The following is a 26,853-nucleotide window of genomic DNA, read 5'->3' as shown; positions in this document are numbered from 1 at the left end:
CCTCAGGCAGGAGGAGGTGCAGAATCAGCTTGATGCCATAGGAAGAATGTGGCTTTGCCATCATCCATTTCTGGGTTCAAATCCCAGCTCAACCACAGTATTACATAACCTTGGGCAAGTCACTTCTCTAAGCTCAGTTTCCTTGTCTATAAAATGGTTATAATGATATTTAAAACAACAGAGTAGCTGAGAATGAGTCAAATGAGATAGTACATGAAAAGGAGCTGGTGCTTAGCAGGTGTACAATATGTACATGTTTTAACACATGATGCAGTTTGTTAGCAGCATATATAATCAGTCTTCAGAATCACCTCAGAGCTCACATTTGTCAACTGAAAAAACAGAAGTGGAAGCAGCAACATGTCTCAGGGCCACTTGTGGACCCCAAGCAACCTGGATCTTTGCACAACTGTCCCTCTTGGGAGGTTGCTGGATCATGTGGCCTCCTGGGTCATGTCCCGTCTCACCAGAACTTTCTGGTAGAAACTGGTAAAAACTGGGAGGGCTCTGCAGGGAAAGGAAACTGGACCTGCAATGAGCAACCCAGAGCTGTCATGCAGGTACAGCCAACAGCCAGAGGAAAGCCTGGGCCCACTCTCAGCTGCACCATGGAGGAACCTGGGGAATAACCTCACCCCTCTCAGACTCCAGTCACTTTGACAGAATGATAGGGTTGAGCTACATGGCTGATAACAAACTGAGTTTTGAAAACAGAAGTTACATTCTTAGGGCTGAGGATGTGGCTCAAGTGGTAGCGCACTCGCCTGGCATGCGCACGGCCCTGGGTTCGATCCTCAGCACCACGTACAAATAAAGATGTTGTGTCTGCCAGAAAAAAAAAAAAAAAAAAACTATAAAATAAATTTTAAAATTCCCTCTTTTTTTAAAAAAAAAAAAAGAAGTTACATTCATATAAGCACACATGCCTAATATATTATCAAAGATACACAAATATCTAAACATTTGAAAAATGGATTAAGAGAGTAGAGTGGGGAGGCACATGAATGGGGGTAAGAAATAGGATCCAGCTCAAATGCCTCCCCTTGTCCCACAGAACATACTGGAGTGATGTCTGTTTACATCATTGGCCAGATTGAGAGCTCCTCTAGGCAGGGTGGGGCTGGGACCCTTCTCTGAGTCTGCAGAGACAGCACAGGGCCCAGCAGAGAGCTGGTGTTCAGGGAGCACAATGCAGACAACAGCCAGCCTGATCTGCTACTCACTAAGACTTAGGGATGATGCAATATTTAGAGAGAAAAAAAAAAAAAAACACCTTTCTTTGTGCCTTTGCAATGCACAATTTACCAACTGGGAAATGGTACCAACTTTTTAGCTTTGCACTGTCCAGCAGCCCAGAAATTCTGGGAGCCAGGGACCCAAGCCCTTAGCCAGAGAGTAGGAAAGAAATGAAATCCCACCATGTTCTGGATTTAAGTGCCAGCACTTCTACTTGCGTTAACTTTATTTATTACACAAATAAGACATTTACAAAGCACAACATGAAAGATATGTAACAAAACAGACATTGGTTTTACAAAAAAAGTGCTTACAATTTTTATTCCATGTGTGTATTTCCCCTTTTGTTTTGTATTTAAATAAATAGTCTTGTCAGCCTGTGTGTTCCCAGGCTGCTCTTAACAGGGTAGTGGAGACGTTTGAACTGCAACATGCTACTGTCATGTAGTCCACGCAAGGAACAGACCCTGGGGAGAGACTCAAGACAGAGAGGATCCTGGGTGACCCTGGGCAAGGCTCAGTTGGCCGCTTACCACCTGGTTGTGATTGGAGCTTTGATCATTAGGAGCAAAAATCAAAGGAAAGATCTGAGCTCCCCAAGGCCAGGGATCAGGCCCAGGTCACTCCTGTTAGTTCAGTGCCCAGACGGAGGCAGCACAAGTTTTCACTGGATAACTTCTGAACTGAACCATATTCACCACATTCTGAGTGGTGCTTTCTTTTTGACCTTGGTTAGCTGTAACATCTTTGGAAGGGACAGAATGCAGGCTCCCTTCTTGGGTTTCACCCATGCCTAGGCCTCCTTCAGAGAAAATGGCATGTAAGTTCTCATTAAGTGCCAACTTCAAGCATGTGAATCCCAAAACCTTATCCAGACTCAGATAGAGTGCTGCAATCGATTAGTGATGTCTACTATGGGTGAAGACAGGGACCACAGCTGCGTATAACTATAAACTTGCTTTCCCTGTCCTGGAGTCTCCTTCCAAAAGCAGGCAGGAGGACTGGGGCTAAAGCATGCTTACTAGCAGCCTCTAGTGGGAAATGCACTAGGTCTCCAAGTAGTTCTAGAATTATAGGATAAGCTTGGGGCAAATGGGCATCCCCTGAAAACATAAATATCATGGTCCTGTTTGCCCAAGCCCTTGGTTTCAGGTGGAACAGTTGCAGCAGGATGGGGTGGATGAGAGCACAGCTGTGTCTAGCCTTGTTCTCCGGAGCGGGTGGGGCTGGCTCTGGGCAGGGTTGGCAGGGAAGCCCAGAGGTACTAGCTTGGCACATTCACCTAGGCAGTGGGCACCTCTCTACTCAGAGATGGATCAGAGTTTACATTCTGGCTGTCATTTCACTGGGCTCTGTTCCTTGGCCCCCAAGAGTGGTCCTCTAGCCCAGGCACCCCTATCAGTAGTGAACCAGCAGCCAAAAAGCATCCCCAACTCTAGCCTGCCCAAACACTCAGCAGCAGCATCACACAGATCAAATACCATCTTTGCTACGTCTCCTGCACTTACGTTAGATAGTCAGGTGGGGGTAGGGTTTCCCCTCGGTCCCAAGTGTTCGCTTTCCCCTCCTTGAGATGGTTAGTGCCTCTCCCAGTGCAGAGTGCCACATGTGCCACATCCCTCTCCTCGATCTCCAACCAATGGGGGCCTTTGTCCCCCATCCCCCGCCTGTCCCTCTGCCTCTTGGTCTGGGCAGGCCTCCATCTCTGCCCTACTGGGCCTCTCAGGGTTGGTCAGTGTCTCTTCTCTTTCTGAATTAACTTGACATAACCAGACAGATGGAAATGATAAAATTAGAACATAGCTTTCCTTTGGGGACATCCCACAAACACTGTAGAGTTTTCCAGACAAAAGCAACAGAGTGGATGACATTGGGGGTTGTCGGCTATTCGGAATTCAGAGATGGTTCCAAGGAAGTAGTAAATAAAGGCCAATGGGGGTGGGAGGGCGGGGAAGAAAACCTGTGAATTAGGAAGCTGTTGGTGTCGCATGATTCAATTTGTCTTTTGCTATTGTAATCAGCTGAAGTTGAAGATGACTCCTGTTTAAATGGGAAAAACAGGCTGTTGTTTTTACCCTGATTCCAAATTTCAGGGAGCTCTGCCATCCAAGAGGAGGACTCTGTGATGCTCCTGGCCAGTTCTGGTTCTCAGCAGGAGAGGGAAGGCCAGGCCTGGGGGCCCAGCTGGCGGCGGGCAGAATGGTGGGTGGGGGTGGATGCGGAGGCGGTGGATCCCTGGCCACAGTTTGGACACTGGATCTCAGCGGCTGAGGGGCAGCTGTGGGGTGCCCATGGACAGATGCGGAAGTGCCGACAGCGTTAGTACTGAAAAAGGATGACCTGCAAGAGGAAGGCATGGGAGGTGGCTGAGTTGGGAGCCTGCCCCACTTGGCAGCCCCCAGGGATCCTCAAAGTCATGCAGCGTAAGGAAGGGCTCAGGCCTAGATCTGGGTTTAAATCTTGACTCTGGCAGCTTACTTGCTGTGGGACTTTGGACAACTCACTTCCCCTCTCTGAGCCTATTTCCTCATCTGTAAACAGGGATGACAAAACCTCTCAGAACAGGGAGGATTCAATGAGATACAATAGCAGAAGCAAAAACCTACTGGGCACTTTACCCTGCTCCCTCCATAAATTGCTTCAATGAAGCTGCACCTCAAGCCCATGAGGAAGTCCCACTGTGATGGTCTCTATTTTACAGGGAGGGCACCAAGGCTGAAAGAAGTGGCAGTTAGTGAGTCCATGATCACAGCTAGGAAGAGGTACACCAACACTGGAATCCAGGCAGGCTCTTTACTAAACCACCCATCTCTACCTCTCCAACACCACCATGACAATAGCTGCCCACGGCACACAATCTACCAAGCCAAGGGCTAAGCACCCAGTGTACACCAGATCTGCACAAAGCCAAGGCATGTAGCTAAGCCAGCCAGAGGCTGATGCACAGCGAGTGGGTGGGCGTCTGCTCCTTTCTCTTTCCCTCTTCCACTTAGAGCACCTGGCTGACATCTTACTGCCACCCACACAACCAATCCCCTGAAGTTCAGGTCAAGGATTACTGGCTGGCTGGTCAAAATGGGGTGTCCCTTTTCACAGGAAAATAGGAGGAGGAGGTTTCAAGTGGCCCAGAGTCTGCCAGTGGGCACCGTCACATTGCTGATACATTTTCTGATCAGGATGTTTCTTGCCCAGAATCAGCTACCAGAGGAGGTGGAGGAGGAAAGCAAAGATGTTGATCTCCATAGTAGCATGATAGTCCCCTCCCCCTTACCTACAGTTTCAGTTATCTGCAGTCAACCACACACAGTCCAAGAATATTACTATTGGTCTTGACTCTTTCAAAAGAGAGGGATCACACTCATATAACTATTATTAGAGTACATTATGATTGTTCTATTTTATTATTGTTGTTGTTAATTTCTTAATGTGCCTAATTTATAAATTAACCTTTATCAGAGGTATGTATGTATAGGAAAAATATACTGTTATATAAGGTTCAATACTATCCAGGGTTTCAGGCCCCCACTGGGGGTCTTGGAACATAGCCCTACAGATACGAGTAGACTACTGCAATCATAATGACGACCAGTACCCATGGAGCGCTTTCTGCCTATGGGACACTGTGCTAAGCTCTTTACACAAATCATTGCATTTAGTCTCCACAGCAACCCCGGGTGGTGGGAACCATTATTGTCCCCATTTTATAAATGCAGAAACTGAAACTCGAGAAGCTAATTGTGTTTCCAGGTCTCAGAGGGAGGAGGTGGCAGATCTGGGCTCAGGGTGGCTGGGCTCCAAAGCTCACACTGCATTCTTCACCCAGCCTTGTGCCTTATTTCCACTGGATCTGCAGGACACCTGGCTTTAAGCTCTTATAAAAAGGAGCACCCCCCCCAAAAAAAATTACCGTAGCCAAACCTGTGCCTACAGGGGCCTCAGTCTCTCAAAAACCTAATATTTGAATAATAACCTCTTGGTCCTGATTTCTAAGAAACTTCCAAGTGCTGAAGTTGTGGGATCAGGGTACACAACCAGGAAGAAATGTGGTTCTGGAAACGCACAGGCGTATGTGGCCAAATGATGACGCAGTGGACAGGAAGCTCCTCCCACCCTGAGAATGTTCAGGTCATTGTTCTCCTGGCCAAACCAGCACTGATCCAGATGAGTGGGCTCAGGGACCAGACCCAGGGGGACACAGTCTCCTCACAGCTAGGCTGGCTCAGGCCCGGAGGGACTCGGGAGACAGCCCATACAGTCCTGTGCTGCCTGCTCAGCCCAAGCCCTGTGACCCACCAAGCCCCACAGGTTTGACAATATGTGGATGGAAAATCCCTGGGAGTTGAGGGAAGTTCTGACAGTGAGAGGGCAGTGGGTCACAAAGGAGGGAGACACACTTTAATGCAGAGTATCTGGATACAAATCTGGGGACACAGCCCAGCAAGAGTGAATTCTGGCTCACTAGACAAACCCAGGGGCCAGAATCCTAGAGCCAAAGCTGCCAATGCCCAGCCTGGCTCGTCTTTCAGGCTGAACCAGACATAACCACAAGCTTAGCTGAGCAACCAGGAGACAGGGCTCCTCTCCAAGCACTGAGCCCAGCCCTATACACTTCCAAGGCCCAACCCTTCCCTCTATATAATGCCTAGGGTACCAGGCCTTTCAGTCTGTAGCCCTGGCTGCTCCCCCACTTCCCTGGGCCTCCACCCCACTAAACACCCCACAATCCCCTCAAAGCCAGGCTTCTCCTTGCTTCTGTGCATCAGCACTTGCTGTTCTTCCAACATGGAATGCCCTTCTCCTCATACCCTGCTTCTCCCCTAAAGTTGTCACTCCCTCTTCTGGGTCCTCCAAGGCCATGGCTGCCCCAACTCCAACTACCCCATTGCCTTACGGTACAACTGTCCATGTCCTACTCTAAGTCACAAGTTTCTTGTGGGTGGGGATCAGGTCAGATCTCTTCTGCAAAGCCAGTGCCAGGTCTGGTAGGACCAATGATCTCCCACAAGAAAGAGGCAGGTGTGAGGCAGATGGTCCTTAGATGGAGGCCTGCTGTGTTCACACTCAGTGTGACCCTGAATGAGCTACTTCTCTGAGCCTCTGTTTCCAAAGGTGACATGGAGTTCCATCATAGCCATCCTCCCAGGGAGGCTGTAAAGGATACAGTCAGAGACAGTCCTGTAGAAATGTGAAGTGGTATAAGAAAGGAAGAATCTACTGAGCTTCACAGACTTCAGAGTCCAGCAAACTTGCTGCACCCCTGGACAAATCACCTCATCTCTCTGAACCTCAGTCTCTTTATTTCTACAATGAGAAAGGCCATCTCCATGCCCACAAAGAAGCTGGGAGGTGTCAACCAGAAGATGTGTGTAAAGTGGAACAGAGGACGAGCTCAACAAATAGCAGTTCTTACTGTGAATGTGACAGTCTCAGAAGGGACCTTCCTGCGGTGTGCTCCCCGACCACCTGATTCTTGTGTTGAACACCACCACCTACTTGGAAACACATCTGTGCAACTACGCTGTTTGCACCTCCATACTATAGATATTCCCTCACAGTGCCAATCACAGAGAGCCCAACACACAGTAGGTGCTCAATCAGGAGGCACAGCCAGAGGAAATACCCTGGAGAAGTGTTCTGCACCTGGAGCTGCCCATCAGAATCACAGGGGCTGAGCATCACAAATGCAGGTCAATGTACCCCATTCCAGTCTCGCCATCAGACTCTGGCTTGGGAATCTGTTTTTCCAAGCTGCCCCGGTGATTCCAAGACACATTAAGACTGGGATCCACAGGACTGGAGGGCTCCTGATGGACCTTCCACCTCTAAAGCATGGTCTCTGTCTCCCTGGACCACTGTACCATCTGACTCAGGGTGGCTTCATGCCTCCCACGGCACATCTTCCCAGCCGACCTCCCTGAGGACCATCACAGTGCTGTCTCTGCAAGGCCTTCCAAGGTCCCCCACTGCCCCGGGATAAAGTCCAGGCCCTCTGCCTGTCAGCCCCTTGGTCCCATTTCTCACCACTTTTCCTCCCAAGCCTGTCCCAGTGACATGGAATGGTTCAGGATTCCCTAAGAGCTGGGATGGCTGTCTTTGATGAGCCCTGACCCAGTGTCAGGCCTGCATTTGGGGGCTGCCTTCCTCTGGGTAGTCTTCCCTCCATCTCTCCCTGCCCCCACTCTTCCCCCATCCCATGGCTCCCCATCACAGTGTGATCAGCCGGGTTGCCAGTGTTGGAGTCTGTCTCCCCCTCCAAATGTGGCTTCCTCAAGCAGCAGCCATGCTTTACTTATCTGTGAGTAATGAGTAAGTGAATGAATAAACACAGAGGTTCTCATCCAGGCTCTGACCTTCAGCTTCTTGGCCTCGATTTCCCTCTTCTAAATGGAGAGGCTGTCTCAGTGCAATGGCTTTTACGGCTAGCTCTGGGATGCCTCAGAGCTGAGAGGGAGGTGAGGCTCCTACCCGCTCCATGGTTGCACTCAGAGCAGCTCCGTCTAAATTCATCTGTGATACTGATGAGACTAAACAAAGGGTTCCAATGCTTAAAAAGCAAAGCTTTCCAGCTGCTGGACTGGGTAATACCTAAGCGTCTTCTAGACATTCATTCCCAACGCCTCAACCAACCAGAGATCCGGTTCCACAGAGGAGCCCTGCCAGTTGGCCAAGGTTTCTTGCTGGCCTGCTGTCTCTTTGCCCCACCAGAAGCGCTCCCTGCAAAAGCCTCAAAGCTTGAGTCAATTCTCCAGTGTGACAAAAGAGAAGCCACCCTGCCAGTGAGAGGACGGGGCGAAGGAGGCCTGTGGAGTGGGCGCATGTGGAACATGCCAGCAGCTGCTCAGGTGCCTCTCATGGGCACAGAGTGGGCCAGAGCTGGCTGGGCAGAGATGGTCTGCCACACAGAGGCAGGCTGCCCACTCAAGGACGGGAAATACTGCCAGAAACTCAGCCCCGCAGCAGGAAGGCTCTGATCCAGCAGACCAACCTGGCTCCATTTACCTTCTCACCCCGGCTGGAGAGCGGCCCATCCATATCAGCTTTGAGGTGGACGGGAGGCGCGGTGTAAGGCAGCCGACAGTGCACCTGCCCGCACTGTACCTGACCTGTGGACGAGAGGTTGCCTTGGAGCCCATCCCTCAGGCTCCACACGGGATCCTACCTGCCCTGTGCTCTGCAAGCTGGAGCCCCAAGACCAGTTCCATCCCTGCCACTTAACACCTGCATGAGATTTCAATAGGGTGGGTGACAGCACTGCACATGAAGGACTTTATAAAGTGCCACAGTTGCTAGGGATAACCATCCAGTTCATTGATAAACGGGCACTCGTGCAAGCAAGGTTGTGCTCTACGGGGGGTTCAGATCCTCCTTGTACACTTCTGTCTCCCAGTTGGGTTTCATCAACCTAATACCAACAGCCACCCCTCCCCTTCCCTCCCCATCCTCCTTTCCAGCTTGGTTTTTCTTCCTTAGCCCTAACCATCTGACTTACGGTGTATTTTTATTGTTTTTTTGCTATCACCTGTCTTTGCCAACTAGAATACAAGCTCCATGAGGGCAGGAAGTTTTTAATCTGTTTTCTAATTTCTGGATTTTTGTAAATTTCCAAATTTTTGTAAATTTCCAACATGATATCTAGTAGGTACTTTAAAAATATTTGTTGAATGAGACTCCATACCTTATTCCAACACCTAAAACTGTTGGGGAAATTCCACCTGTGTGTCTGATCCAAACCTTTCATGCTTCATCCTGTTTACCACTATGATAGAGAAGTCCTTTGCCTATCTCTTCTCTAGACTTCATCCTCTTTGATCATAGAAAAAGACCTGTGCAGAAACTGACAATCAATATGTAACTTAGGACAAGTCACTGTGTCTTTCTGAGCCACAGATCTCTCATCTGTAGAATAAAGCAATTGTATTAAATTGAGGGTTCTTAACTCCCTGGGTGTTCAGGGAATCCATGAACAACCTCAAATTACTCAAATAACTATGTGTATCTGTGCATTTTTCTGGGGTCTGGTTACAAAGCTTTTATCACATTCTAAGCTCTAAGACTTCAGGAAACTAAGGACCCTGTGAATTTAACTATGAAGTAAAAGTTCATTCCCCCACCCCCACCCCCGGGTTCTCATTCTCTTTCTTCAACTTCCCAGCTCTAAGGCTTCAGAATATGCAAGATTCAAGACTTTAACTAACTGCAAAGCAAACTACTGGGTGACCTTCAGCTCTTGAAACAAGAGGTAGCAGGCCCAGACACCCCACCAAATTCTGCCCCAAGCTAGGTTCCATCACCAGGGAAAAAGGAAAATGGTACCTCAGCCCCTTCTCTAGGGATCCAAGACAGATCTAGGCATGCTCACTGGAGTGGTGTGGATGGAGTCGTGGCCTACCTTTGAAGAGGGTCACGTAGATCCATCATTACCTCCACACAATGATAATAGCCTAGGTCCCTAGTACTAGAGAGGCCCTGATCATTGGCACTTTTAACAAGTATTTACCGGGCTCTGTGCAGGCTGAACATAAATTATTGTTTAGAAATAAAAGGGAGAAAGTATCCTTCCTGCTAAGCAGATGGTTCAGAAATGGAACAGTCTCCCCAGCAGCCTGGAGCAGCAGGCAGAACTCTGTACTGCTAGTTTACAAACCAAGTCCATGCTGCCATCACAAAAGTAGCTAATGCTTACTGAATGTTGAAGACTTTACATCAGTTACCTTATTTCACATTCACAACACTGCTTTGAGATACGAACTCTTATTGTTCTTGTTTTGCAGACAAGAGAACTGATATTCAGGGAAGCTAAGAAACTTTCCCAATGTCACCCAGTTAGTAAGTGGCAGGGATGGAATTTGAAGCCCAGCAGTCTGACCCCCGACATTTGATCTTTAAAGAGCATTGGCTCCCACGAACTTACAGTGGGCCCTTGGTTTCCTCCACCATTCAATGGGATAGTGATCTCTGATGTTTATGTCTGGCACATGGCAGGTGTTGGGTAAAAGCAGTGGTTCTCTCTCTGACCTCCCTTCTTTCTCCCTTTTACTTGAAGCCCGAGAAGGGATGGTGAGTATGTGTGTGCATGTATGCATGTGTGTTTGTTATGATCACTTCTATTTTTTTGGTCATGCTCAGCTTTGAGAAAACTGCCTCAAAGGGAAAGAAAGTCTCCATAAGCAACTGCTCCGAAACAGATTCAATGAATGCTCATGCCTCAGAAATCCAGGAGAAATCCAGACCCTCCTCCCCCTTATTTCTCCAGGTTCCTGCTCCAAAGTCCCTTCACCATGACCCTTCCCACCTCTCCCCATAGAACTCATTGTCCACCCACATGTCTCCCCTCCTTTTTTTTTCTTTTTTTGGACTGGGGATTGAACTCAGGGGCACTCAACCACTGAACCACATCCCCAGCCCTAATTTGTATTTTATTTAGAGACAGAGTCTCACTGAGTTGCTTAGTGCCTCACTTTTGCTGAAGCTGACTTTGAACTCATGATCCTCCTGCCTCAGCCTCCCAAGCCACTACTGTTGTGCGCCACCCTGCTTGGCCTCCCCTCCTTCTTTTAAGAGTTCAGGGTCTCTTTCCCAATCTCTCATTCTGGAATGTGAATTCCAGGAGCACAGTGGCTCTGGCCTACTGTGTTCCCAGTGTTCCCAGTGCTATGAACACAGGAGGCACTCAAAATGTATTTACTGAATGCATGAATGGACTTTCGTAACTCTATAAAAGGTATTAATAGCTGGGGATAAAGCTCAGTTGGTAGAGTGCTTGCCTGGCATGCACAAGGCCCTGGGTTCAATCCCTAGCACCCAAAATAAAATAAAATAAAAATAAAAGGCATTAATAATATTCCAGTTTACAGATGAGGAAATCGAAGTTCAAGGAGGTTAAGTGATATGCCCAAGGCCACACTAACCTTCTGCTTTCCCAAATGTACCCACGCCATCTTTGCTCTCTGGGTCAAGGCCTGCCCACATTCAGTTCCCCCAGTCAGCATGCCTCACTGAATCCTTTCCAGAGTTCAAATTGGTGTGTTTCCTGGAGGCGGCCTCCCCACCAGCATCTCCAAACACTCCCACCCAGCACCTTTCCTGTAGAAATCATCCCAGGGAAAATCATGCGCTTAACAATCTGGTTATTGTTCCCCTGTCTAACTGACCAGAATGCTGGCTCCACAGGGCAGGGATCTTGCTCCTCTTACTCTCTCCCTAGTCCCCAGGCCATAGCATTTGGGGAATGGCTAAATTGCTCGCCTTTACCAAGAGAAAGGATTCAGTCCCCTCTGAAACAGGGCGGGGAGTTTACCCGCTCCACGAAGCCCCTAGATTCGAGTGACTTCGAAGCCCACCTCTTCCCCCACGAGGCTCTGTAATGCATCCCCACGCCTCAGCCTCTGTCGCTCACGCACACTCCTCAGCCTTGCGTTCCCCGCAGACCCTCCTCCCGCTGTTGCGGTCACTTACTCTCAATGTAGCCGTGCAGGGTGACCATGCGCGCCCGCTCGGGGCTGCTGAACGGGGAGTAGTGGATGTCGTCGGACAGGGCGGAGGGAAGGCGGGACGGGGGCGCCCCAGAGGGCGGCACTGGGTGCTGCGGTGTGTGCTTTTTATGACGCGCCCGGCAGTTTTGAAACCACACCTGGAACGACAGCCTCAGCAGTTTCAGCCTCGCGTTAAGAGGGTCGCACGCGCCGCCAGGGGATGCCCAGGCGGGACTGCCTCCCCACCCCCTGAAGAAGAGCCTCCACATGCACCGGCGACCCTTGGCACCACGGCGAGCTTCAGAGCTTGGCCCGGGACCCCTAGGCTCCGCCCCAGACCTGAAGGCCCCGCCCACTCGTGGTCCCACCTGGATGACCCTCCGGCTGAGGCCTGTCATGTCCGCCAGCTTCTGCAGCGTCTGCGCGTCCGGGTTGTTGTCCTGCGCGAACTGTGCCTGCATAACCTGCGGGTCGCGGGAGGGCGGTGAGGCACGGCGCGCGGAGGTCTCCGAGACCCCGGCCCAATCAGAGGCCCCGGACCGGAGGCCACGCCCCAGGCAGCTACAGCCCCTCCCGCCACCCGCGGGTCCAGGCCGAGGGGGTGGAGCCACAAGGCCCTCTCACCCCGCCCCCGCCGAGGCCCCGCCCCCGTCCCCGGGGCTCTATCTTGCCCCGGTACCTGCAGCTGCTCCGCGGTGAAGGACGTCCGCGCGCGCTTGGCCGGCTTGGGCTGACTGTCCTGTTCCGAGGGCACTGCCCCCTCCAACGTGAGGCCGTTCCCTGGGGGCGACAGAAGCAGCTGACCACGCGTCCCCATCTCTTCTAGTGGCAGCCTGGAAAGGACGGGGGTGGGGGGAGCTTGTCCCTGGAAGGGTCAGGAGCGGAGCTGGCTGGGAGTGGGGATCCCAGGGTCCTAATCCCCGAGCTCAGTGTTTGGGGAAAGGACCTCTGTTTCCATACTGGAGAGTTCTCTTTCAATGTCCTCTTTACATATAAGCCCTAAGGAGAGTGGTATTATCCCCATTTTACGCGAGAGGAAACTGAGGTTCAAAGAGAAAAAAGTCCCTGCCCCTAACCTTTCCACTAGAATCTGAAAGCTGGCTGATCCTAACGGGCCCCAACTGGGCTCCCTCCGAGCGAAACTAGGGGGATCCACAGGTTGGTGGGAATAAGAAACACGGAGCTTACAACGAATGGAAGAAAAAAGATTGGAAGGATGTACACCAAGGTGCAAGGTTGCACGGAGCAACCTCTGGCTAACCTCAGAGAAATGTCATCAAGGAGACTTTTTACCTTCAATACTTCTGCAACTTCTGAGGTCTTTAAAACTGCTACATGTTATCTCTCTAAAATTCTTAATTTTGTTAACCTGGGTATATGTCTCAAATTAGATTACTTTTAAAACTATGATTGTAAACTACTAAGTGTATTCTGATTTTATTTTAATATTTCATTGTTCTGAATACAAAAGTGTCCTTATCAAAAGTACAGAAAATTCCAATAAACCTCCCACAGGGGAGGGTGGGAATCATCACTAATCCCACCATTCAGAGAGAACCACTGCTCACAATTTATTATAGTTTAATTAGGAAAAAAAAAAACTGTGTTGGAAGAAAAAAAACAATAAACAAATACATAGAAATATCTGGAAAGGTAAAGGTGAAAATGTGAGAGGAAATGGCATTTGGAGTGATCTTTATTTTCTTTTTGCTTAACCATCTTTTCTAATATTCTTATGATGAACATGTGTAGTGTGTCTGTGTGTGTGTGTGCGTGTGTGTGTGTGTGTATGCATGTGTTTAGAAAGCAAAAGAGTAACCAATATCAGGGGCTGTGGCTCAGTGGTAGCACATTTGCCTGGTATGTGTGAGGCACTGGGTTCGATTCTCAGCACCACTTATAAATAAAATAAAAATAAAGATCAAAACTAAAGGATGTTAAAAAAAAAAAAAAAGTAACCAACATCAAAGGCTGATCTGAAGCCCCATGCCTTCAAGTTCCCTTTATGGTTAGAGCTTAGGGTGTAACTGGCAAGACTATGACTAAAGGTGGTCCTGGTTGGTCCAGCTACAGAAGGAGCCTGTGGTTACTGATGGACCATGGTGTGCAGGAAACTCTGGATCCTGGGTTTCCATCTCAGTTCCATTGCTGACCTGCCCACAACTTCAGATAACTTGAGAGCAACCCATTTAGCTCTGGAATTGGTCAAGTATACTCTTGTGGTCCCTGACTAGTTTTCAGGCTGAAGTCTAGAAACTGAGGAAGGGTGATCCATACCACTCCCCAGAGGGACTGGGAGTGAGGCAGACATTTTGGGGATATTATTGTCCCATAGGGAGGCAGGCAGGACAAGGATTAGTGTGCCTGCTTTTTTAAATGAAAAAAAAAAATGAAACTCTTTAGAGGCAACCACATCCCTGCAGCCTCCTGGGGTTCTGAGGTCCAATAAAGGGGCCCTAGAACACAGGGATGAGGTGGTATGGCATGGTGTGACATGCTGTGTTATGGTAGTCAAGAGTCTGGGCTGGGCAGACCCACTGGTATGTTAACTTAGATGTTACATACTACAGATAACCTCTACCTTTTTGCTCATCTGTACAATGGGGATACACCATCAACATCCTAAGACTATTGTAAAGATTACTTAAAATAATCCATGCTGTAGAGAAGTTAGCAGCATCTATGGACCCTGACAGAGGAATCATGGACAGCCCTGCCTGTACTCCCTTTTACCAGTCCCCACTCCACCTAGATCCCTGGAAGGCTGTCTGTTTATGGGGCCTGTATGGGTCTATGTATCTTGGGAAATCAGAGAAGATGTTGTGATCATTCTAATCCAACATCCATCTTGCACAGATGGGGTAGGGGGACTGAGGGACAGAGAGGAAAGAAAATTTCTTGTTGTTGCAGTATTAGGAGCTCAATCTCCATCTCAGGAATGGGGCCCTTTCTCCTAATAGTCAGAGCCCTTGTCCGGGATGACACCCCTACCCTCAAGCCTCAACTTGCTGCTACCAGGATGGGAATTGGGAGAACAGAGGCTAACAAACATCTTTCTAGGGGATGGGGATGTAGCTCAGTTGTAGAGCACCTGCCTAGCATGTGCAAGTCTCTAGGTTCAATCCCCAGAACCTTCAAAATAATAACAATAAATCTCTACAGGACTGGCTTAGGCAACTGGGGTAAGGAGCCCCCAGGCGCCTTCCAAGGGTGGAGTAGGCTGCCTCACTGAATAGAGCCCACTCCACCCTCCCATTCACTGAGTGCCTCCAGGTTTTACAACACTTCAGCTCATCAGCCTTTGAAAAGGTCTCCTGCTATTAACCCCATCTTACAGGTAAGTCAGCACGGTTGCAGTAAGGTAGTGACAGATTCCCAAGCTAACCGTGGAGGAGCCCCACCTCCACCAGCCTCCAAGTGCTCCAGGGAACGCCCAGCATATAATGCACTGTGTATCACATCTGGGGTGCTGGGGTCGGGTGGGAAAGGGCTCGGGACAGAGGTGCTGGGCAGGGCGGGTTAGGTACCATTCTCGGCGGCTCTCTTGAGGTTCTCGATCATGGTGTCGTAGTGGATGCGGCACAGCACCTTTTCCTCAACCAGGCCGAACTCCTCGCCGGTGGAGAGCTGGCGCTTGCACGAGAAGCAGGCGAAGCAGGCCAGGTGGTAGGCGTTGCCGCGCGCCCTGCGCACCCAGTCGCTGGCGTAGATCTGTCGGCCACACCGGGCGCACTTGGTCCCAAATCGGCTGCGGGACAAGGTGACAGGGACTAGGCTTAGACAGGCCATTTCTCCCTCACCCCAATATCCCCAGTGTCGGCACCAATGCTCCTGGCCTCAGGGCCTTGACTCAGCAAATACCTGTTGCTTGGATACACTATCTGCCCTCACCCCCAGCAAAGTCCTACGGAGAGGATGAGCTGGAGGATGATTTTTAGTTTCTTCTTGGTCCTTTCCTGAGTTTTCCAAATTTTCTACGCTGATCACTTACATATGTATATTAGTTTGTTAATTAAAATTACAGCGTGTTAGGAAAGCATGATAGTAATAATAACAGGCAAATTTTTGAGCACTGTACTCAGCAAGATTCTTTTTTACAGTTATTATCCCAAATATTTCTTCTTACAAGAAGTAAACTAAACTGCACAAGGTCACACAGCTCACAAAGTTAGGAACCCCAGCCATGCCAATGCCAGAGATGAATAAACTGTAGTCCCAGCCATACAGAAGCTCAAAAGTTCTCGGAAGAAGAGACAGATATGCACTTAACTGGCTTTGTGACCCTGAGCAAATTATTTAACTCCTCTGAGTTCTCCTTTTCCCTGCTCTGCACTGAACTAGATGACGGCAGCAGACAGCAATGACGACTGCTATTTGTTTAGTGCCCTGCAGTCTACAAAGAAACCAGCCTTCCTTTATTCTGCCTCTTCTCCTTCTCTCTCCCCATTTTGTCCTGGGATATGTGTGTGCAGCTGTCTCCATCACCAGAGCCCCTCCCGGAAGTTGCAGAGCCTGGATCCCTCAGCACCAGAAGTCATACTGCGGGTACCAGGGAAGGTTTGTTCTTTAAGTGCATGACTCACTTGTGACTGTGCCCAACCCTCCCAGCCTCAGTTACCTCTGTATGCTGTGAGTTCAGGGAATGGTACCACAACTCATTCCACCTCTGGAATGTGGAAATGTAAATCACACACTTCTCCCTCTTCAAACCCCACATCCAGCCAATCCTCAGGCTCCATGGTTCTGTTTCCCAAATATCTCTGAGATCCATCTCCTCCTCTCCCCCTCCACTGCCACCCTTCCTCCTCGGCAGGTTTCCATCAGGCACTGCTCACTGCCAGTTTCCACCCTGGTCTCTTGGTTTCCAGCCTCGTCCTGCCAGTGCATCCTCCACACACAGTCACAGCCAAGTTTCCAGCAGGCACATGAAATCCCGTCCCTACCCTGCTTACAATCCATTGGTGGCTCCCCTTCACCCTGAGAATCTGGTTCAAGATGTTTTTGAGTTTACAAAACCTAACAGACCACATCCTCTTCAGGCCCACCTCCTTCTAAACCTTCTTCAGAGTCTCCCACTGCAAATCCAAGCATGAGTCCCAATCAGCCACAGGGGAAGGTTAGTTCCAGATCTTTATGAGGTACTTTCTCTGAAGCATTTTCCCACCCCCAGGACCAGCACAGGCTGTTCCTTTCCTGGCCATATCCTACCCACACACACACACATCCCCACACACCCCCACAATTGTACCACCCTCTTAGCTTTGATCACACTGGTTTGTAAACATCTGGTTCCTTGGCTCTTCCCTTGCACTCCTGGGATTCCTGGAGGGAAGGGGAAGATGTAGAAGATTTGCCTCTATGCTCCCAGGGAGCATTAGGACAGCCTCTGTGTGACTGAGGGAAACAGTCCAGCAAAAAAACGCTCTGGTTGCAACCTTGCCTGCCTTGGCAAATCATGCAATTGAGTTTTACTGAATGAGGGAGTGCAATGGTTTCCATCAGCTCCAGCTCCCAGGCTCCCCGAAGAAGAGTAAGGGGACCATAGGTTCGCTGGGGCAATGCTGAGTGCCTTTGCCGGGTCCTCTACCTACCCCAAGCAAAAACCGCTCTTGGCCTCAGAAACGCGACTTCCCCAGGGAAGAGCCCGGCACAGCAAAGGATCTTTGTTTCTATTGCCGAAAGAAAGGGGAGATGAACCGGCTTTGCCCAAGCCAGCTTATCCCTTTGGTGGGGCAACCCCTATTCAGTCATCGACTGGTGGTATCTGGATTGGGAGCACTTTCTGGCCCTTGGGCAATGCGGCTTTTCAATATTTCTGTTGGGGGGAAATCGGGCATCCAGCTGTGCACAGAACCCTTATTTCAGATCGGGTCCTGGGGCTCAACGTCTTCTTTGCACACTCCCTCAGCTTTGTCAAAACCTGGTGAGACAGCAACTCTGGCACCCATATTCTACACGTGGAATAGGAGGTTCAGAGACGACAAGTGACTTACTGGAGACCACAAAGTGTGGGGCCAGGGTCGAGGGCCCCTCCGAGATGCAAGAAAGACCTAGAACCCACTGAGCAGACTGACTGGAGACAAGAAACATGAGGTTCCAGAAGGATGAACAAGAAGGGGTCCTGGTTTGACCGCATCGTCGTATTCCCACTCCTGGCAGCATGCTGGACCAGGAGACCAGCTATCTCCAGAAAGCGGAAAGTGCGACCTCAGGGTGGGGACCGCCAGAGTAAGGAAAGCGGGAAGCCTTCAGAGGCTGGGCAAAAGCGATAGCGTCTTCTGCTGGTGGAGAGATCCTGCGCGCTGCCGCATATGCGCCAGATTGTGCGGTCCGGATCCTCCTGTCCTGTCCCGCTGGGTGGACTTAATTGTTCTGGGCCAGGGATGCTTCCAGGTCTCACCTCGCACCCCTGGACTTTCTGCCCTGAGAGTTCCGGATGTCCGAGTCTATTATCCGTCCACATTCGTAGGTCACAGTGGCCCCGGCCCCCTTGTTTCGAAGCGGGCGCCTAGAGTGGCCTATCAGCAACTTCCTACCCTCCGAGTATCACCCTAAATGCCAGGAGCTGTTCCCAGCTCTAGGATCTCCCTGCACTCGCTGTGACACGTCCCAGTCAACGAAATCATCCTTGCACCAGATCCTTGGAATGGGGATTGGGGGGGGGGGTGTCATTGTATAGGTTTGGATGCGTTAGGGCCCTTCCTGCAGTGTGTCCCCCACCCAGGACAGGGATCAGCGGCACAAACAAAGGGCACGAGGAGGCTTACGGATCGAGGCTCTGACAAACCGACAGACTCCTTCTCAGGCGGGCTGCGGGGCTCGAGCCGCCGGATTCCGGAAGCAGCGAAATCGGCGGTGGAGACAACGAAACTTCAAGAAAGGGGTGTTCGCGAGCTGTGAAGGGAGCGCCAAAGGGATTAGGGGGCGCGCCTACAGCCACCCAGCCTTGCTGCAAGGTCTGGGCCATGCGTGCCCCTCCCTGGGTCCCAGTGCGCCAAAGTCAAAGACGCAAAGGACTGAAGCGCTTTGGGGATGGAGAGGTGTCGGACAGATGCTGCACATCCTAGCAAATGCTGAAAGGAGAAGCATAAGCATCGCATAAGGTCAAGCCCGCTATCCCCTGCACGGAGAGTAGAGAGATCTGGATATTCTTGGTGCTGAGCGGGAGCTGTGTGTCCTTGACAAAATCAGGCTTGTTTTCCAGGTTTACTTCCCCTGGATACCTAGTTGATGCTTTGTGATCATCTGCTGGATGAATGAAGCTCTATGAATGAGCGCTTTGGAGTTTTGCTCCCATCTCTTCCCCCATTTATTACTCCTTTTCTCCATGAGGAAATCGAAGTGGAGCGCTAATGTTAGGCAGCTAGGAAGCCAAGGTGATGGAACTCCAACTTGAGTTCATGTATTTTGAGTACAAGATGCTCACTAGATGGATAGCCTTCAAGAGACACTATGAGGGGAACAAGGAGGGTTGAAATGAAGCCCTTTCCATTCCCTCTGCTCCTTCCCTTCTAGGCAAACCCTTAAGAGAAGCCAGAAAAAACAAAACCAGCAATTAAAAGGTTAAAACGGCCAGTTCCTTGGAGGTCCCGTCCTGAGGCCCCTCCCCCCAAATCCCCTCGCAGTTCCCCCAACATCTGTCCCCTAACAGCTGGCAGCCGCTGTGCTGCTCTCCATAGTGGGGGGCCACTTTCCGGATCTTGGCTTCCCTTGGGACCCTCTCTCTGGGAGAGGGATGGAATCCACAGAGCTTGGACTCTCAAGGTGGGAGACTGGAGAAGGCTGAGGATTTGCCTTCTGTCCTGTGGCTGAACAGGGAGCAGGAACTTCAGGAGGCTTGGCACTCCAAGAACCCTGCCCCACAAACACAAGGGGAGGAAGTTAACCCCTTGTCCCCCGTTCCCATTGTCAGAAGGGAAGAGGGCCAGCCCGATGAGCAGGCCTTGGGATGAGCAGGCCTTGGCAAAGTTGCACCACTTAGAGCCCCTGAGGAAGTTATCCCTGCTCTTGGGCTCCCAGAGCCACCCAGGGAGAGTCATGCATTTGAGCACACATTGGGTGCTCTCTGTGTAAAGTCAAACAAACTGGGCTAGAATCTTAGGACAAGTAGACAGGGGTCTTTGCCATTCCACAGGCCCAGAATGTGCAAAGAGGTGGCTGGCATATCTTGCCTATGGAAGAAAAAATTGGGAATGTTTAGGGGTAGACATAGTGGAGTTAGGTGGCCACAGGGCTTATCCAGGTTCTACTATATATTATCTGCATGACCTCACCTCTCAGGGCCTCAATTTCCCCTCCTATAACATGGGGATTATGAGAACATCAAACCCACAGATTGAATGTGGGGATTAAATGAGATAAAGCAGGTAGAGTGTAAGCACAGCAATGCAAAGCTTTCCCCTGGACTTCGGGTCTCTGCTCATTGGGTCCCTAATCCTCTTTTGACCTAGGCAGGTATTCTGATGGCAGGTGGCCTCACTCCTGTGCTGACCAGCTTTCATGTTCTCATTCACTGTGTGACCCTGGCTGTGTCACTCTCCACTCTACCAGGACATCAGTCTCCCCAGCTATACAATAGGCATGATATTCCAGGAGGTGAGAGAGCCAGGAAAGCACTGCCATCAGCCCATGCTCTACTTATGGGGCAACAGCTGCAGGTAGGTGGATGAGAGGGGGCCCTGTAAAGCTGTCCTGGATTGTGATTGAAATGGCAATAGAAATGTGAATGCCCCCAAAAGGAATACTATTTCTCCCCAGAATTTTTTTCTTTTTCACTTCTTGGGAGGAAAAAAAAAATCAGAAAAAAATGTCTTAACAACAACCATGAAAAAAATGTAAATCCTATCATATTTCTCTGCTGGTAATTTTTTTTTCCTGCTAGGACTCTCTGAGACTGAGAGGAGGTGGGAATCAGGTTGAACCCACAAGGGCTGGTGAGGTCCCTGTTTGGAGAATGAACTAGAGAAACTGAGGCACAGAGGTCCAGCAGCCTGGTCAAGAAAACACAGCCAATGGACAACACACCTACACCCCAGCAATGCAAATGAGCCAGGAATAGTACTGGACCTCCCTGACTCCCCCCCCCCCCCCCCAGGCTCTGTGACCTCCTTCCAGAGTGAACTTGGAGTTTTTTCCTAACCTCTAACTTCTTAGCCACCAACACTGGCTCTGCCAATGGAGACTGAAGGAGGACTTACAAGATGATGTCAAAGACAGAAAGACAGGAGTTAGAATTAAGGAGAACCCTTTGGGGGTGGGGGCAAGATCAAAGATTAGAGGACTATGGGAACCCCAAGTGCTCTCTCCATGGGGTCTCAGTCACTCTTCCTTCCCACTGTCCTTCACCCTGTTGGAAAATCTGGGTCTCTTTTTGGGCACCATGTTGCTCTAGTCCACATCCTACCGGATGGTTGAGCCCCCGCTCCAGGAAATAGAGGCTAGAAAGTCTCAGGGCACAGCACCTCCCTGAGCTTCAGTTCCTGAGAGGGAACTCTGCCTCCCACACACCTTCTCTTAGCCTTCTCCAGGAGAAGCTTCCTCACAGTAATTGGTGTTGCCCAACGTTTCTTTTTCTTTCCCTTTTTGTGGGCTTTATTATTTTTGTTATAGGTGGGGCTGCCCAAGAGATCTGGGGGGGCGGGGAGGTGTGTGTGTGAAGTGATCAGAAAAGCCACAGTTTTACTCTCATCCTGGGAATGTGAGGTTTTCCCCCTTCATTTTCTTAAGTGAAAGTCTGGTTTAGTTTTGCTTTGGGGGCCTCTTGTCACTGGAAAAGGATTAGTGCTCAGAACCCATAGCCCAGAAACAACCCAGCTTCATCATTTCAGGCAGGTTCTGCTTCTCAAGCTGCCTGGGGAACTGCCATCATGAACTGTGCCTGGTGGTGACAACAGTAATCAGGCATTCATAGACACTACCATTTAGGGAGCCTTTATGGTGGCTCCTTCAGTGGCCTACTCAGCAGCTCAGGGAGATAATATTGAAAAAGGTAATATTGAACTCAGAGCAGAGAGATGCAGTGACTTGCCCAAGGTCACTTGGCCTGACAGGACTCAGTGTCCTCCCTTTCCCCACAATGGCCGGGCACCCTACCCTCCACCCCACTGCAGTGGGACAGGGAATCAGTGGAGGCTCTGAATAATGGAATCAAGATCTTAGTTTTGACCTTCAAGGAGGCTCAGTTCAGCTTGGGCATGAACTGGGGCTGGAGAAGCAGCAAAGAAATTGGGACAAGTGGTAAGGGTACCAGGCCTGTTGTCACTAGGAGAGCCAGGACAGGTGTCCTGTCCAGCCTGACTCTACAAAGGAGGACCTAGGCTCCTTCCTGCTGGGTTCCCCAAGCTCCCTGGTAGCTGATGATTTCAAGATGCCCCCAAACAGCAGCTCCCCCACCCCACCCCACCCCCAACTGGAGTCAGGCCTAGAACAGGGAGGTGGCTAGACAGTGACTGTACCTCAATTTCTTGCCGGAGCCAAACCAAGAGTCAAATGGAACTGTGGAGGAGATATTGCACTCTGGTTGCACACCACAGTAACAACCCCCTTCTGCCTAAATAAGCACACAGCAGCTGGCAGATACAAGTACACACTGACCTCACACCCTTCATCCTTCAGTTCCTCAGGTGGAGGGCCATAAGCAGGAAAGTCCCCTCAGAGGAAAAGGTGGAGTTAGGGAGTGACATGGCTTCAGAATTCTCTCACCAGACCTCACTCTCCCTCTTACAGATCCTGGTCCAGGTGTGACCCTGTACTGTCCACCTTGTTCATATGCTTGAACTAAAGACAAATGTTTCTCTATTTAAAAAAACCGCACACTTTGTGCACACACTCCTGACCTTGCTGACAACACATTCCCCAGTACCACTGCACAGATCCCAGACAATACACACACTCTCCTTGTATGGGGAGCCCTAGGACACCTATAGAGCATCCCAGACAAAACACGTTGACTGCATGCTCTTCTATACCTATCACAAAAAGAGTCTTTTAAACCATGCTTCTCAAGGCTTTCCCAGCTCCAAATGCGGCCTGCTTCCTCCCTAGACTCAAGGTCTTCTCATTCCAGGTCCCTAGAGGCTCAATTTTGGTCGAGGCATTACCATCCACCAAATTCCCTACCTTCAGAGACTTTCAGGGGCTGGGGTCTTTTCAAGGAAGTCTGAAACTGTGACCTCTCCGGAGGTGGGGAAGGATGTATGTGGGTTGGGAGGGGGTGGTGATAGAGGGGAACAGTTTTCTCCACTTCCTGAGAAAGCACTTTGGGAGGCGATCCTCCCAGGAACCAATTCCACACCCGGCCACCACAGAACCAGGCCTGGTTCATACTCTCCCCCCACCCCCGAGATCCTGCAGACAGTCGCAGCGCCCCTGACACTTCAGTGACCTCGACCCCGTGACTGGGTCAGGCCAGACTACGCGGGTAGCAGTGAGGCGCGCATATGCGACTGAAACACAGCGGCGCGGCGGAAGGATGCAACTGGCGGAGATCTTGAGCTGCGGGGACCAGCGCGGCACTGCTTCGCGGAGAGAGTGGCCCAGGTATTCCTACTCAGCTGTCTGGGCTGAGGCGCCCGACTCTCCACTCGCGTCCCAGCAGCCCAAAGCCTGAGCCTATAACTAGTAAAGACTGAATCCGGGGCCGGAAACTATGGCGGAGCTGGGACTGGAACTGGCTCCTGGGACACCGGCAAGACCCCATACTCGAATTGCGAACACTTGAGCGACCTGGGCTTGAGTTGAGGCCAGAGGCCGAGGTTGGGGTTTAGGACGAGGCACTTGGATATGGGTTGGGATGTGAGATGAATGCGGCGCTGGTGCTTGGGACCAGATCAGCTCCGAACCCGGTTCGGAGCCCCGGGTAGAGTCAAAGGCCCTCCCAGGACGGGCCTCCGCACAACTGGAGTCCCAGTAAGGTTGGAACCAGGGCCGGAGCTCGCTGGGGATGCAGTCGGCTGACTGCCGGGATCCCAGCGGGTTGGAGCCAGAGCCGCGGATGTCAGAGCTCGACTGCGGCGCCCGAGGTCAGAACTAGAACCTGAGACTCAGGCAAGACCCGAGACGGAGCCAGAGGTGCGACCAAAGCCCAGCGGACCGCCGGAACCGGGAGCAGACGCCGACCGGAACCTGTGCGAGTAGTGGCGCGTGGCCTGGAGCTTTGGCTTCGCCGTGTTGAAAGCCGGCAGGCTGGACCAGTGCGGCGCGCCGGGAAGGCACTCGGGACTCCAGGGCTCCGGAGTTGAAAACCACACGCAGCAAAAGTTGGCCCTGCGTCTGCGCCCGGGGCTTGCCTGAGGACACACTGCAGACCCGGCAGCCGCAGCCTACCTGAAGTAGTCCATCTTGCAGAAAATTTCCTTGTTCTTGATGTAGCAGCTGTTCTGCTGCCTCAGCGACGTGCGACAAACGGAGCACTCGAGGCACCGCACGTGCCAGATGAGGTTGTTGACCTGGGGAGGGGGCGGGGATGGGGGTCGATTCAGCGTGGGCCTCTTTTCATGCCCGGCCCCAGCCTCCCCAGTTCTCATTTGCAGGCACAAACGCAGAAGCTCAGAAGGCGCATGTGACTCCCCCATTTTTCTTCGGTAACATGGAGCCTCAAGGAAATGGAAATACACTCTTTCCACTTTTCAGACGGAACCCGGGGCGCAGAAAGGCCCTAAGACTTGCCCAAAGCCGCGCAGTAGGGCAGTGACTGAGCCAGGATTCGGAATTCAGTGGACCTGGCACCGGCACAGCTTTCCTACAATTCTCTGGGCTGCAACCCACACCCGCCAACAAACACACAACACCTCCCCTGACTCACCTTGAGCAGATACCGGTCCAGGATCTCCAGGCCGCAGCTGGAGCAGATGTTCTTGCCCGCGGACGGCACGGAGGAGGCGGCAGAGGGCGGCGAGCAGACAGACGGGGTGCTAGGCGTACACGGGGAGGCCCGACCCTCTTCCTTGTCCAGAGAGCCTGCCAGAGCCTCGGCGTCGGACTGAGCCTGCAGCAGGGGAGAAAGGGCAGAGCGCTGAGCCGGCACCCAGAATTGACCCTGCCTTGGGCGACAAATCTGAACCCTTTGCGCACCAACTGACAACGAAATCTGCCTGGTGTGCCGCGCTGTAGGCAGGAGGACCGGAACGAAAGGGCCTATTGGAGAGGAAGGGACGGCCCCAACTTTTAACACGCGCATCTTGGGTGCGGGAAGCGGCCAGAGCCCACATTCCTGGCCAGAAAATCAAGGCTCAGAGAGGGGCGGCGCCGGTCGGGAATCCCCCAGCGCTTGAGCAGTGGTTAGTTGCCGGAAAGCCGGGCCAGGTGCCCAGGCCTGGGCTGCTGGGGGACCGAGGGCCGAGGCAGAGCCGAACGGACTCACCATGGCAGGCGGCGCGGTCCCTTCAAGACAGCGGGTGGTCGCTTTGCAGCCGGACCCTGGCTGGGCCATCACCTGGGGGAGGGGGGAGGGAATGCAGGCGGCGGCGGCTGCAGAACTGGCTCGGTGCAGCCTGAGCCCAGCGCCTCCCCGCGCCTGTTATATAAACCGGCGCCGAACAATGAGTCCTAACTTTGTAGTGGGCATTTAAAGCCCTTCCCCACAAAAGCGGTGTCTCTCTAATGAAGCAATTTGAATTTGGATTGGATTTTTTCCCTCTCTCTCCCCCTCTCCCTGCACTTAACCCGTGGCTCTTGAAGTAATCGCTTAGTTCCCTTGCAATCCAAGCCTCTGAGGGGGGAAAAAAACACGCGCACACACACAAACTACCTGCAATTAGAAATTGTCGTGAATGCCCAAGATAAGAGGTAGCCAGAGTGTCAATTCCAACTGTCAATCAGTGAGATCCATCAGGCCGCCCAAAGAATTGCAAATTTGATTTTTTAATGGTAGTAATTAAAAATCGAATTTTTTCTCTCTCCACCCACCCCCCTTCCTCGCTCCCTTCTCCTCCTCTCGGCACAAAATGCAAAAAAGGAGAAAAGAGAGAAAGAAAGAAAATAAAAAGGAGATGGGGGTGGTGGTGGTGCTGGTGGTTGAGGAAAATAAAACCCCGAGCGCCGGGAGCATCCGCCTGCCCGCCGGCCCGACACGCGCCGAGAAATTGAAGAGGCGATATTGACACGAATTCAGGCGCCTTTCGAGGGCCAGTCCAAGGGAAATCCGGAGCAAAGGGGGGCAAGATCGGGGTGGAAATGAGACCAAAAAGGGAAAAGAGAGGGGTCCGAGACGAGGAAAAAATCACCCTCCAGCCTTTCGGCGCGCCCGGGACCGGCCCGGTGTCGGGATTCTCAGTGTTGCTCCCGCACAGCCCCCGGCGCATCGGCGCTATCAGCGCCTATTCAGACGGACAATACCGGCCTCGCCTCCTCTTGATTCGCCTGTGTCTTTGCTAAATCGCTTTTTGAGAAATTCCTCCAACATTTGCATAATGTGTTCCCGCTTTCCGCGACCCCCCCACCCAGCGCTCGCGCGCGCTCACACACTCACAGACACACACTCCCGGGAGCACCCTCGCACCCCTCCTCCCCGCCGCCGCCCGCTTCCCGGCCCGGGTAGGCTGGGTCCCGGCCCCTGCCGGTCCCTGGCCCGGGCCGCTCGCTCGCTCGCTCACCTGGTCGGTGGCGGGGCCGCCCTCCGCCGGCAGCCGGCAGCCCTCGGGCAGCGCCGGGGCAGCGTTCTCATGCTTCCAGTACATGGGCCCTGGAGCGGCGGGCTCAGTCGGCGTGCAGCTCCGAGAGCCGCGCAGAGGGGGGGCCCGTCCGCAGTGGGAGCAGAGGCTGCAGCAGGAGCCGGAGAGCCCAGGCGGCGGCCCCGCGGCCCCGGGCCCGGCCCCAGCCCCCACCCCCGGCCCGCGCTCAGCCCTGGCCTCCCTGGCTGCCGGCGCCGCTGCCTCGGAAGAAGGTCCCGACAAACTTGGAGAGGCCCCCGCCCCCTCCTTCTCCTCCTCCTCCTCCCCCTCCTGGTAGTCCTCCTCCTCCTCCTCCTCTCCCTCCTCCTCGTCCTCCTCCCCCTCCAGCTGCGGCGGCGGCCGCCCTGCCGCTGGAGCCCGGCTCGGTTCAAGATGAGTCATGCGTGACCAATCCCCTCCCCGCCAAGGAAGAGCGAGACACACACAACGAGGCAGAGTCCCGGAGACATACGCACACAAACACAGAGTCACACAGA

At 51.9% G+C, this 26,853-nt stretch overlaps 1 protein-coding gene across 5 annotated transcripts; it reads right to left on the bottom strand.

Annotated features, from left to right (window-relative positions):
• Nucleotides 1–1,520: 1,520 nt before the first annotated feature.
• Lhx6 (LIM homeobox 6) lies at nt 1,521–26,383 on the bottom strand. 5 transcript variants are annotated; one of them, XM_076843143.2, is made up of 10 exons: nt 25,456–25,509; nt 25,069–25,140; nt 24,511–24,693; nt 24,033–24,154; nt 15,236–15,456; nt 12,388–12,488; nt 12,077–12,172; nt 11,692–11,866; nt 8,244–8,339; nt 1,521–3,576 (listed from the first exon to the last, which is right to left on the bottom strand). In XM_076843143.2, the coding sequence occupies exons 2-10, from the start codon at nt 25,135–25,137 to the stop codon at nt 3,497–3,499; spliced, it is 1,143 nt and encodes a 380-aa protein (XP_076699258.1). In that variant the 5' UTR covers nt 25,138–25,140; nt 25,456–25,509; the 3' UTR covers nt 1,521–3,496. The 5 variants fall into 5 exon arrangements, with proteins under 5 accessions (XP_076699258.1, XP_076699257.1, XP_076699262.1 ...); XM_076843147.2 differs by lacking the exon at nt 25,456–25,509 and adding an exon at nt 26,300–26,383 and having other exon boundaries at nt 3,474–3,576; nt 8,236–8,339; XM_076843145.2 differs by having other exon boundaries at nt 3,474–3,576; nt 8,236–8,339.
• Between the last annotated feature and the right edge of the window lie 470 nt (nt 26,384–26,853).

The sequence above is a fragment of the Callospermophilus lateralis genome, chromosome 2, assembly GCF_048772815.1.
Source record: "Callospermophilus lateralis isolate mCalLat2 chromosome 2, mCalLat2.hap1, whole genome shotgun sequence".
Classification (NCBI taxonomy): Eukaryota; Metazoa; Chordata; class Mammalia; order Rodentia; family Sciuridae; genus Callospermophilus; species Callospermophilus lateralis.
Note: the sequence above shows the minus strand (reverse complement) of the source record. Positions and strands in the feature narration are given on the sequence as shown.